General features: G+C 44.6%; 1 protein-coding gene across 6 annotated transcripts in view; it reads left to right on the top strand.

Moving 5' to 3' along the window:
- PEX14 (peroxisomal biogenesis factor 14) overlaps positions 1-12278 on the top strand; it is a 142905-nt gene that overhangs the window by 60133 nt on the left and 70494 nt on the right. For all 6 annotated transcript variants that reach the window (XM_036256441.1, XM_036256442.1, XM_036256436.1 and 3 more), the window contains one exon: positions 1443-1527. In XM_036256441.1, the coding sequence (XP_036112334.1) occupies positions 1443-1527 (85 nt within the window). The remainder of the gene's footprint in view (positions 1-1442; positions 1528-12278) is intronic.

Below are 12278 nucleotides of genomic sequence, written 5' to 3'. Positions count from 1 at the left end.
TAAGGAGCACTAGGTTTCCTATCACTCACAGGCTCAAACCTTAACAACTGGGGTCCCTGAGTTCATTCTTCAGGGAGAATGTGTTAGGGAAGCTTCCCAGGGAAGGACTACAGGAAAAACATATAAGGAATTGCCCTGGCCTTTTGTTTTTCTTTCTTATTTATCCTCATATATTGTGTCATCAGAGAAGTCTGGTCTCAAGATTAAATTCAGGTAAAATATGAAGAGAATATTTGTAATTTGTATTCTACTTCTAGTCACAGTGCTTTCTCTTTGACTCTCTAGAGAACCATTACCCTTAGTTAGAAGGATCTTGGTAAACTTCCATCTATTTAGCCCCTTAGAAATTTTTTCTTTCAGCAGCTTATGAGTGAACTGCAGGGCCTGTTGACTTTACCTGTAACATGAGACTATATTATTCTTTTGGTTTTGACGAAATGAATAATGGCAGTCGTTCAAAATGGCCCTTTTCCTACCTGGGGCAGGTTCCCGTTGTGGTTGTCTGGAATGGAGAGCAGACAGGTGGCGCGCAATCACGTTTAGTGTGTGCTGAGTGATGTGAAGGTACATACCTTCAACACTGCTCCTTCCGTCCTCTACCTGGCTCATTCATAGATAGGAAGATTTCTTAACCATCATGCCAAGGTAGATATATAATCAGTCAGTCTATGAGCTTTTAGCCATGAAACCCCAAACTTTGTCCTTTGAAGGCTCTTTAGGATTGAGTGCCATTGCATGAGAGGGACCAGTGTGCATGGCTGTGCATGTTGCCTCAAGTAATTGAGGTGGTAGATGCTCTACATTTTGCTGGGCTCTGTGGAGGCAGCACGGTCTCTTCCCTTCAGGTTTGTGCAGTGTGTTTGGGGAGGCATCTTGAGCATTAGAAGACAGTGTAATTATGTCTTCAATTATACGGTACAGACGACAAGCATGGAGGAAGTGGAGAGAATAGGGAGATCAGAGATGGCTTGCTTATGGAGGGAGGGCTTCAGGGAGTTAGAACAGGCTGTAAAAGGACTGTGCTGGGGGTGTGTGTGTGTGAGAGAGAAATGTTTAGACAAGTAGAGGTGGGAATGGGAGGCCTTCTAGAAAAAGGGCATAGCATGAACACAAGTGTTGTGACGTGGATGAGCTTGGCCAGGAGAGAGCTGCCCGCCGAGACGTATGCAGAGTTGGCTTGGACAGGGAGAACAGGAGAAGATTGTTGCAGGTCTTAGAAGCCAGGCTGAGGGGATTAGATTTGATAGATACAGGAAACCAATGAAGGCAGGGAGTTGATGTAGTATTTTGTTCAGGTAGATTTTAAATGTGAGAAATACCTGGTTATAAATGTGACTGCAGCAGTGTGTTATTTCTGTGGACGTGGATAAACTTACAGGATTTTTAATCTTGAAATTCAGGCTATTGAAGTTTACTTTTCTCTGTTTTATCTCCCCCACCAGATTGCCACAGCAGTGAAGTTTCTACAGAATTCTCGTGTCCGCCAGAGCCCACTCGCGACCAGGAGAGCATTCCTTAAGAAGAAAGGTACAAGTTCCCTGTGGCCATGCACAGTGACTTGCAGGAAGTGACTGGGGACAGGGCAGATGGAAGCCAGTGTTGATGAAAGGCTCTCCTGTAACTTTCCCAGTAATGTGGGGGTGGGGAGGAGGGGTGCCCCCCCAGGGACACCCTAGCGGTAGAGCAGAACGATGATCTAATTTGGATAATTGAGCTCCAGATATAAGACCAGCAACTTAGCCCAGGTCAGCCCGACACAAGCAGCAGTCAGCAGCAGAAGAGGCCCGTTGGATAAGACTTCTGCTTTCTGCTCAGTTCTGACGATGGCCCTGGCTGCAAGATGATGGCCGTAGGTCAGCTGCTTTAGTAAAGAATCAGGAAGAAAGAAACTAAGGAAAAGGGAAATGAGAGGGATAAACAAGGTCAGGTTAAGGTCAAGATTGGGGTCCGTCTGATTTGCAGATCAAAGTGATTAATTACTGGTTTTATGGTATTTCTATAGGTAAGGATTAAATGAATCTTGACAAATTCAGTATTGTTCGAAGCAGAGAGAATCTATTCTGGCTCTGTTGAAATTTAGGATATTTTTCTTTTTGTTCAAAAAAACACACACCCAGCCCTGGCCAGTTTGGCTCAGTGGTTAGAGCATTGGCCCACGGACCAGAGAGACCCAGGTTCGGTTGCCATTAAGGGCATGTGCCTCAGTTGCAGTTTGTCCTTGGCCCTGGTTGGGGTCTTGTGGGTGGCGACCAGTTGATGTGTCTCTCTCACACTGATGTTTCTCTCTCTCTTTTCATCCCTCTCTTCCTCCCACTCTATCTGAAGATAAATGCAAAAATGTCCTCGGATGAAAATAAACAAAAACAAAAACACACCCAAAACAAAGAAATCCGATTTTTCATTTAATTCTAGAAAGCTTATAATCATGAGGGAGGAAAGAGAGTTTCCTTTCCCCCAAAACAGAACTCTCTTTCCCGTAAGAGCTAGAATGCTAGCCTCAAAATTCTGGGTTTTGAGCGTTCTGTCATTTGTGGCTGGAAAGGCAGGTGGAGTGGTTTGGTGGTATTTCCTAGGTCTGCTCCGTGGCATCCCACCGAAGTGACCTGCAGGACCGTGTTCCAGGGGTGCGCTTGCAGGGCAGGGCAGAAGAAGCCCAAGCATTTCGTTCACAGGCAGCTGTTCAGAGGCAGCCTCAAGGCTGGTGCCTGGGACTGAGCTGGAGAGGGGCGCTGTGCGCTTACTGGCGGCATCCTGCTCGCCCCCCATCAGTAGGAGATTATTAAAATTTGGAGTACGTTGGCTGGCCTCTCCACTCCGCAACCATCATGCCATAAAAGAGTTTTTCCTTGAAATATGTGTACCTATGGGAGTAATTAATCATAAAAGCTTGGGGATTTCAGCTCTCTCATCAAAGCATCGAAGCTGGGGAAAGCTGAGCCTAAAAGCTGTGTTGATTACCCGGGGTAACCTGAGACAAAATCTATGGTTGCCGAGAGATCCTTCGCCCCAGTATATTGTGCAATATTATAACTGCCTGATCTTCTCTTCCACTGACAATGACCAGTTATTCCTCATTTTCTCTCAAACGCAGCTGGGTTAGAATTTCATTTGCAGAGGGTATTTAGAGCAATTTAGAGACAAATGTCTCTGGTGTTTGCCCGGCACTTCCCCACCGCAGGCTTTGCTGAGCAGTTTTAGTATCAGGAGCTCCATCTAATCTGTTTAATTTTAATAAATCCCTGACTGGGAGAGGGAGAGAGAGAAAAAGAGAGAGAGAGAGAAACTCTGGACCAAATAATACTTCTTTTGAGTTAGTTGGCTGTTCATCACTATAGAGAGGAAACTGTTTTATGCAATTGTTATTTGTTGCTCCTTTTTAAAAGAAAACACAGCTGATTGATTAATGCATCCAAGAGCAAGTATTTACCTTGTGCCACGCCCTGCTTTGGTCGAAGCAGACGAAATCTCTGCCCTCTCAGCTTCACTTCTAATGGGGAAGGCAGACACATAAATGAAAAAACCGAAACATGTGGCATGGCAAGTGCCCTGGCACAGGGGTTGAGGATCTCAGTGTTGGTGTGGGCATGGGTTGCAGGAACCTTAAGAGGCATCCTACCCTTCTTCTCTGGAGTTTACCTGTACTTGTTTATTTATTTAAAAAAATTTTTTAAAATTGATTTTAGAGAGAGGAAGGAAGAGGGAAAGAGAGACAAAAATATCAATGAGAGAGAATGTTGATTGGCCGCCTCCTGCATGCCCCCGACTGGGGATCGGGCCCACAACCTGGGCATGTGCCCTGACTGGGAATTTAACTGGTGGCCTCTTAGTGCACTAATCGACCCTCAACCACTGAGCCACACTGGCCGGGCTGGAGTTTACCTGTGTTTAAACCTGAAATCGCACTCAGCCAGTATAGCTCAGTGGATTGAGTGTCATCCCATGATCTGAGAGGTCCCGGTTAGATTCCCAGTCAGGGCACATCCAGTCATTGTACATTGCTGAGGTAAATCACAGTAGGGTGGGTTCTGGCAGGACCTTTCCTAGGCAGAGAATTCTAAGGTTTGATTGGCATCTGAGGAAGAAGAGCCCTTCATGGTTTTAAACTTCACTTTTTAAATTTCCAGTTGTTCTCTGCGTCAGGAGGAACATGATCAGCGTAGCTGGGCACCATCTCTGATAGGATGAGGGAGGAAGGGCTTTTTCAAGGGAGTGAGTGTATACCTGTTCCTAACAGAAGTTGGGAAGGAAGGAGATTTGGTCTTTGGGATGGGGAGGGTGTCTTTCGGGGAGGCAAGGTATCTGATAGCCTGATCACCAGTGTCCCCCGAAGGACTCCTCGCAGTGGGTTGGGAGTGCCGGTGTGGGGCGAGCTCACAGCTCCTGTAGTCTTGGCTTTTCCTAGCAGATGTCACTTCGGGGAATTGCAGTAGAGCGCTGCCTTGAATTATAATCTTGACTTTCTTTTTTTTTAATAAACATCTCTTTCCTGAAAAGGCAAATCCAATTTTGTTTTTCTTTTAATATTATTTAATATTTAATATAGAAATTGAGGTCCCTGTAGTGCATGTCAGTTCAGTGGAAAATGAGGGTAACTTTAGGCGCATCAGCTGAGTTTGTTTTATTGTGAAACTGCAGCCTGGAGCAGGGGCTGCTTCCTGCCTCTGTTGCTGACAGGTTAGATGTGTGCTCTCTGATTTCGGGGGCCTGGGGAGGCCGGGGGGACTAGTAGAGAGAGGCATAGGGATGGAAGAATATGGTCTGAAAAGGTCTTTTGTGTTTGTGTTTTTTTTATTTTTGTTTTTTTGGAGATCTCTTAGATGCTTTAAAGTCTGAATATGGAATCATTAATGAGAAACATGAAGTTATTAGACTCGTTTATCATTTTCTTTGAAGTTTGTACTGCCATTTTGTGTAATTTACAACATTTCTTTTAACGGGATTTTTTGGATGAAAGAGGAAAGCAGCTGTTCACCTTCAGAGTATTAGAATAAATGCTTTTCCCCCAACCACTCAACTGTGCAGATGACACATCAACTACAGAGTCAGTGCCACATGAAGGGAAGTGGACCATACATGGGGTTTAAGCCCGCACAGAACTGGTCTATATATAGAAGCACTTCTTGCCTGGCAGGCATCGTATCTGGGCTTTAAGCAGGCTGCAGTCCAGCCTACAAACAGCAATCGAACCAGCCCAGAAAGTTAAAGGCTTGGTCATTGTTGTCAATAGGCTTATGTTGATCTGACACCCTATCCGACCACAAAATGTAGGAGGCAGTCTGCTTCCAAACATGTGTGGCAGGCTGAGCGTAAGGTGGGGAAAGGTAATGCCTGTTTGAGGGGGAAGGGGGACTGAAGGGATAGATGAGGTGGGAGGCACATGCAGTTGTCTATTAGCTTACTTTGATTGGTCTGTTCTAAAGCAGGCTTCTAGAGAAAAGCTGAGCACTGCACGCTTTTCTGTGTAGTCATGCGTAGTGGGGCCTGGTGGTGTTGGCTGCACTTCTGCTTACTGTGCCCTCTCAAGTGTGTAAGTCAAGTGCTGCATTCTCCCTCATCTAAAGAGTAGTCCAGGGTAGGAGGAAAACTAACTAAATAAAACACACCACTATACTTGCTCGTTCTAAATGGTGAAACAAGATCTTATCTTTCTTCTGTTCCTGGAACCGGAACCCCTAGTAGCAAAATTGCCTTCTTGCTGGAAGTGAATTTGAGGAAGAATCCTGATGGTCTCAACCTTGGAAGTGGGGTAGAGGTGAAGGGCTTCTCTCACTGGAGTGTTTTAAGGGGAAGTAAATTCTTACACAGATTTCAATTTAACTGTTTTATTACTTTTCTTTTTTATCATTTACGTCCTTTTCACGAGGTAGTGTGCATGTCCTTGAATGGAATCTCGTTACCATGAAAGCTTTTTTAGCATTGATTTCATAACAGTCTTAATTTAATAGCTCCGTCATTACTGAGAAGCTCTGGGAGTGGGGCCCTGGCTTTCCAGGTCACTGACCTTTTAATTACAAACCTTGTTCTGATGGCCAGGTTATCGACTGGACAGCTCCCAGCTTGTGCCCCTAGGATGAAAACGAAAATAACTGTGTTTCCTCCCCCATCTCCAGGAAAAAAAAAAGTAACCTCATGTGTTTCTAAAATTAATTTTCTCCTTCAGCAATTAATCCTTTAATGTGTCTTAGAGAAGCCAGACTTCTTGTTATAACGCTGTTTTTTTCTAGAGCTTGGGTCCAGCAGATAGCTTGGAGGGGGCGGGGTTGGGGAAGGAGATCTTGCCAGCTATCATCTCGTGCTTGATCGTGGCCCATTTCCTCGTCCTCAAAACTCCTGCTGCTGAGCTGGAAGGAATAGCCTTGGCCCTGTGAGGGGCGGCCTGGCCCTTCTGATGCTTTGTTAAGGAGGCATGGATCGCTGCATCAAGACTTAAATTCATCCCCGTACTGCTGGAGTAATTGAGCCCTGTATATCATGGACATTGTAAAAAGGTGTTCTTGTTCCGAGAAAAGACAGGGTTGGATGATTTTTCTTGTCGCGTCTTACTTCTCCGTTAGCTTCAGCTGACTGGAGGAAACAAGTGCCCTACAGGAGGAGTTCTGCTCAGCCACGAGCTTGAACTGAGTAGGCTCTCTCTCACTGACCATGAAGAGGGAGAGAACAAGGAGAGGACCGTGGCTCCTAAGTAGGGTGACCATTGGTTCCAGTTTGCCCCAGACTGTCCTATTTTTAGCACTGGAAATTTTATGTCCTGGGCAGCTTCTCAGTCCTGTGCAAACATGTCACCACAGCAGTGCAAGAGCTACCAGAGAGACAAAATGGGTATGTTTTTGGAAGCTGGAGGAAGTCCACCAGTAGTCAGTCCCGAGAGTCCAGTTTGCAGTTGAGCGGCATCTTCCTCACACACTGCCTGCTGCTGCTCCCCCAGCCCTGCTCTGGTGTAGGTCCCGTGCAGAGCCCCTGGGCGCGGGAGGCCATGCCCTGCAGGTGTGGGGAGCCGCCGGTGCCGAGCAGACAGGGCTGTGTGGCAGCCACGTGTGTGTTCCTGAGGATGATTGAGCATCTCCATCCATCTGTTGTGAACGGACCATCTTCCTTCCCTGCCAGTCTTGCATCTGCATATCTGTCACCTGCTGCTCTGGACCAGCCCATTCATCATACTGACTGGTGTTCCCCCCATCAATTTTCCTGTTCCCCTTGTTATCCAAACTTGTCCTGAACTCCGCAGATTCTCCTCAGCATCCAGGGTGAGAGCTATAGCAGTTAGGCCAGGTGAACGCTGTAGAAGTAGGGGTGCCATGGCTGACCCTTTCAGAGGGGAGCTGAGGATGCTTGCTCCCCAAAGCAGGCTGAGTCAAGTAGGTTCCAACACTTCGCCCAGTGGCACAGCTTGAGGGCGAGAAATAACAGAGCTCTCAGGATTTACCCAGTTGCTTTGAGATTTTTCCCTGAAAATGAGAAATGATTCTTCTTTTCTTTAACTTGTGTACCTGCAACAATACTACAAAGAAAAGTGACATTGTCATGTGCAGTAGTGCCCCTTATCTGCGGTGGATAAGTTCCAAGACCCCCAGTCAATGCTTGAAACCGTGGGTGGTACAGAACCCCACATACTTTGTTTTTTACTATCAGACATACCTTTCACTTAAAGGAAGCACTTTATGGCTTCTCTTTGGCATATCTGAGTTGCCAGTATCGCTGTCTCTGTGCTTTACTACGAGGTAAAATGAGGGTGACTGGAACACAAGCGCTGCAATACTGCGACAGTTGAGCTGCTGATGGAGAGGGCTACCGAGTGACCGGCAGGTGAGCATGTGCCGCGTGGACGCAGTGCACAGAGCATGATTCACATCCTGGGCCGGGCCCAGCGGGATGGCGCAAACTTTCAGCTTGCTACTCAGAAGGGTGCGTTCTTTAAAATTTATGAAATGTTTATTTCTGGAATTTTCTGTTCACTTTTTTCGGACTGTGGTCGACCATGGTTAATTGAAACTGTGAATGGGGGCTACTGTATCAAAGTTTTTCTGTTAACTTTTTGAAATGGTAAGAAATGTACATGGCTTCAGAAATTCAAAACAGTAAAGAAGAATATACAGTGAAAAGTAAGTCTTCCTCCTGTCTCTTGTTCCTGCACCCCCTCCCACTTTTTCCAAATCAAGTTTTTTACATATCATTCCAAAGATAATTTATCCATATAAAGCATGTTAATATCCATTGCTCCCCTACAGAACACACACACTTTTTACATATAGTAGTAGTAGGTTTTACACTTGACCCTGTATCTTTGCCGTCATTCCACATCAGTACATACAGGTTTGTTTTGTTCTTCTCTGGCTGCATAGTATTCCATTATACACATCTCATACCTCTTTCAACCAGTCCCAAATTAGTGAACATAGAGGTCGATTCTTGTGTTTTGCTGCTTCAAAGACTGCTGCAGTTACTGTTCTTGTGTAGGCATTGTTCAGCTCGTGTTCGCTGGGCACTGTGCTTAAAATAAAAGCATTTTGTGTATGGTGAGTAGGCTAGACTGTATTTTTATTGCTTAAAATGTCATCAGATTATGTTCCCCTAAAGAGACTATAAAACTGTTTTCTAGTATAAACATGACAATAGGTAGAAAGAAATTAATAAGAGAAAAAAGACAGCACAGCAACTTATTATTAACACTTAGTACAGGTTTGGATTCTGAGAGGACATTCTGGTCATTGGTTACATGAAAAATGCTTTCTTTCTATAAGAATCCTCTTAGCCTGTTTCTGAAGGGATATGGGTTCATAAATTAAATTTTTAAATTTTTATTTATTTTTTTATTTTTAAAATCATTGCCCAAGGATATTTTTTCTGTTGATTAAAAAAAAAAAATGATTTCATTTATTTTTTAGAGAGAGAGAGAGGAAGGGAGAAAGAGATAGAAACATTGATGTGAAAGAGACATCCATCAGTTGCCTCCTGCACGCCCCCCCCCCCCAGGGGGGGGGGATTGAGCCTGAAACTGGGGCATGTGTCCTGACCTGGAATTGAACCAGGACTTCTGTCCATGGAATGACGCTCAGTCCACTGAGCCACACCTGCTGGGCTCCATTGACTTTTTAGAGAGAGTGGAAAGAGGTGGGGAGAGAAACATTGATGTGAGAGAGAGACATTGATTGGTTGCCTCTTGCACATGACCCCAACCAGGGCAGGGGATCAGACCTGAAATCCAGGTATGTGCCCTTGACGGAATCAAACCTGTGACCTCTGGTGTATGAGACTCTAACCACTGAGCAACACTGGCCAGGGCATAAATTTAATTTTTGATTCAGAATAAACATTTAAATACGTGGAAAGCGCCTAGCTGATGTGGCTCAGTGGTTGAGCATTGATCCATGGACCAAGAAGTTGCAGGTTCAATTCCTTATCAGGGCACATGCCTGGATTGTGGGCTTAATCCCCAGTAGGTAGGCAGCTGATTGATGTTTCTCTCTCATGTTGATGTTTCTATCTCTCTTTCCCTTCCTCTCTAAAAAAAAAAATTAATAAAAACATATTTAAAAATAAATAAATAAGTGGAAAGCTTCAGAAATTGAAGGTGATCTTTTTTCAGATGAAGTATACAGCTTAGTTTTCTTTATCATCGCTGGGTATTTTATGGGTCCTAGCCCATTGGTTAGGTGGGCAGCCTTTATTTAGTGCCTGTTGTGTGCAGGGTATTATTCCATTAGGCACTTCATGAAAGAAAAGTGAAGTGCCTGTCTTTTAGGAGAGGCTTGTCCGGAGGAGATGGGAATGGATGCTGAGTGCTTATCCACTAGATCCATGTATATCCATGAAATACAGCAGTATCTCAGCTAGAAGTCCACAAAGTCAGATGAGGGAGAGACCAAAGTATAAAGCTCACTAGACTGTGAGCTCCTCAAGGGCAGTGACCATGTCTCATTCTTTCCAGCATCCTCAGTGCCCGCCTTAGCCAGCCTCAGCCAGGGACAAGTGAATGAGGGAGTGAATGCATGCATGACTGGAATGACAAGACCCTGGAACCGGTTTCAAAAAGGAGCTCGGTTTTTCTTCTCTACAATTTAGGTATTTGATCAACTCTAGTATCATGTAAAGTAGTTTCAGGATTGCTAATCTGCATGCCTTTACCAACTGGAGTACAGTGTTTATTTGCAGTTCTTTTTGTCTTTAGTCTTATAGTATCCAGTGAAAACACGCTTTTTCAAAGTTGCTTAGATCAGCACAGCTCAATTTTGACCTAGACATTAGGGAGGCAGTGGGCGTAGATGGTCAGAGAAGAGTGGGAAGGGTGTTGTTAGTAAGGGAGGCTCATGCACAGACGTGTGTGCAATTAGCTGGGTTGGTCCAGGGTGTCTGCACAGAGAGAGAGAATTGAGGTTGGTGAGATGAGCAGTGAGGGAGGAGCAAGTGTTAGGACTCAGTATTAAATATGTCTTTATTGATTTGAGTGTGAGAGAGAGAGAGAAACATTGATGAGAGAGAAACATCGATCAGCTGCCTCCTGCACGCCCCCTACTGAGAATCGAGCCTGCAACCCAGGCATGTGCCCTGACTTGGAATCAAATTGGCAGCCTCTTGGTGCATGGGACAACGCTCAATCCACTGAGCCACACTAGCCGGGCAAGGGCTCAATATTATAAATAACAGTTAATAGTGCCTTTTGAACCAATGGATACTGTGAAAACTCTACCTGAGGAAGTTCACTCTAGGCTCTGTATTTAAACTGAATTGGCTTGGCAATAATAAAACTAGCTATAAAGAAGGTCCTGCTGAGTCCATTGTCAGGTATGCAGGACCTGACTTGGGAAGGTGGCAGTAGAAATGGTAACAGAAATGGTAATATATTTATGTAGAGACTTTTATGGTTTATAAAACTCATATATTAAAGTTTTCTTCACTATAATCTTTGTAGTAGGCAGGTTACTAAACGTGTTGAATGAATACATGATTTAATGAATGTCCCATTTTACAGATGAGGAAAACTGAGGCCTTCAGAAGGGTTAAGTAGTGCAAATAAACACAGAATCAGAACTAGGACCCAGTCTTCTGAGCTGTATCACATACTTTCTGGAAAGGAAGGGCAGAACCACAGACACTGTAGAAGAAAGAGTAAGCCATGATCAGTAGTAGATTGGATGAGGAGGCGAGGGAGACAGGACTGAAGATGACTCTCAGGGTTGTTTCATTGTGGTAAGCAGCTTTATTGAGGTATAAATGACATGCAGTAAACTATATGTATTTAATTTGTGCAATTTAAAACTCTGCGAATTTTTAAAAATACCTGTGAAACCATCACTGCAAGCAAGGTAATGAACTCACCAATCACCCCCACATGTTTCCTTATGCCCCTTGCAGCCCTTCCTCTGCCTGCCTCCAGCACACCCTAAATCCTGGGCAAACATTGATCTGCTTTCTTTCACTATAGAGTAGTTTGCATTTTCTAGAATTTTATGTAAGGAGAATTGTACAGTATGTTCCCATTTTTTGTTCTGGCTATTTTCTTTTTTTTTTCTCCTCACCTGAGGACATTTTCCCATTTTTTGTTCAGGTAGAGTGAGGGGGGGGGGGAGGAGAGGAAGAGAGAGAGAGAGAGAAACATCGATGTGAAAGGGACACATCGAGTGGCCGCCACCCGCACGACCGACCAGGGCCGGGGACAAACTGCAACCGAGGTACGTGCCCTTAGCGGGAACCGAACCCCGGTCTCTCAGGACCGCAGGCTGATGCTCTAACCGCTGAGCAAAACCGGCCAGGGCATGTTCTGGCTATTTTCACTCAGCATAATTATTTTGAGATTCATCCATGTTGTTACATGTATTATTTTTATTGCCGCATAGTATTCCATTATTTGGATACAATACAATTATTTACCCATTCACCTGTGAGGGTTATTTGAGTTTTTCTAGTTTTTAACTATTAAAAATAAAGCTGCTTGGAATGCTTGTGAATAAATCTTTGTAGGGACATACAATTCTTTTTTTCTTGGGCAGGTGCTGGGGGTGGAATGTCTGGGTCATATGGTAGGTGTATGTTTAACTACTAAGAAGCTTCCAAACTTCTTTTGGAAGTGGATGGACCATTTCATGTTCTCGCTAATGGTATGTGCATGTACCAGGGCTCTGAGCAGGGAGAATAGGCAAGTGGAGATGTCATATTTGTAATTTGTTTGCATTCGTAAAACCACACGGCTTTGGAAGCAATCTTGAGTGACTAAACAATTGTTCATGTTTGGAATACTTCAGCTTGGGAGGGAATAGGGCATAGACTGCCTGGGTTCAAATCCC

The sequence above is a fragment of the Molossus molossus genome, unplaced genomic scaffold, assembly GCF_014108415.1.
Source record: "Molossus molossus isolate mMolMol1 unplaced genomic scaffold, mMolMol1.p scaffold_m16_p_12, whole genome shotgun sequence".
Taxonomy (NCBI): Eukaryota; Metazoa; Chordata; class Mammalia; order Chiroptera; family Molossidae; genus Molossus; species Molossus molossus.
The sequence above is the reverse complement of the archived record's forward strand: the minus strand, read 5'-3'. Positions and strand labels throughout refer to the sequence as shown.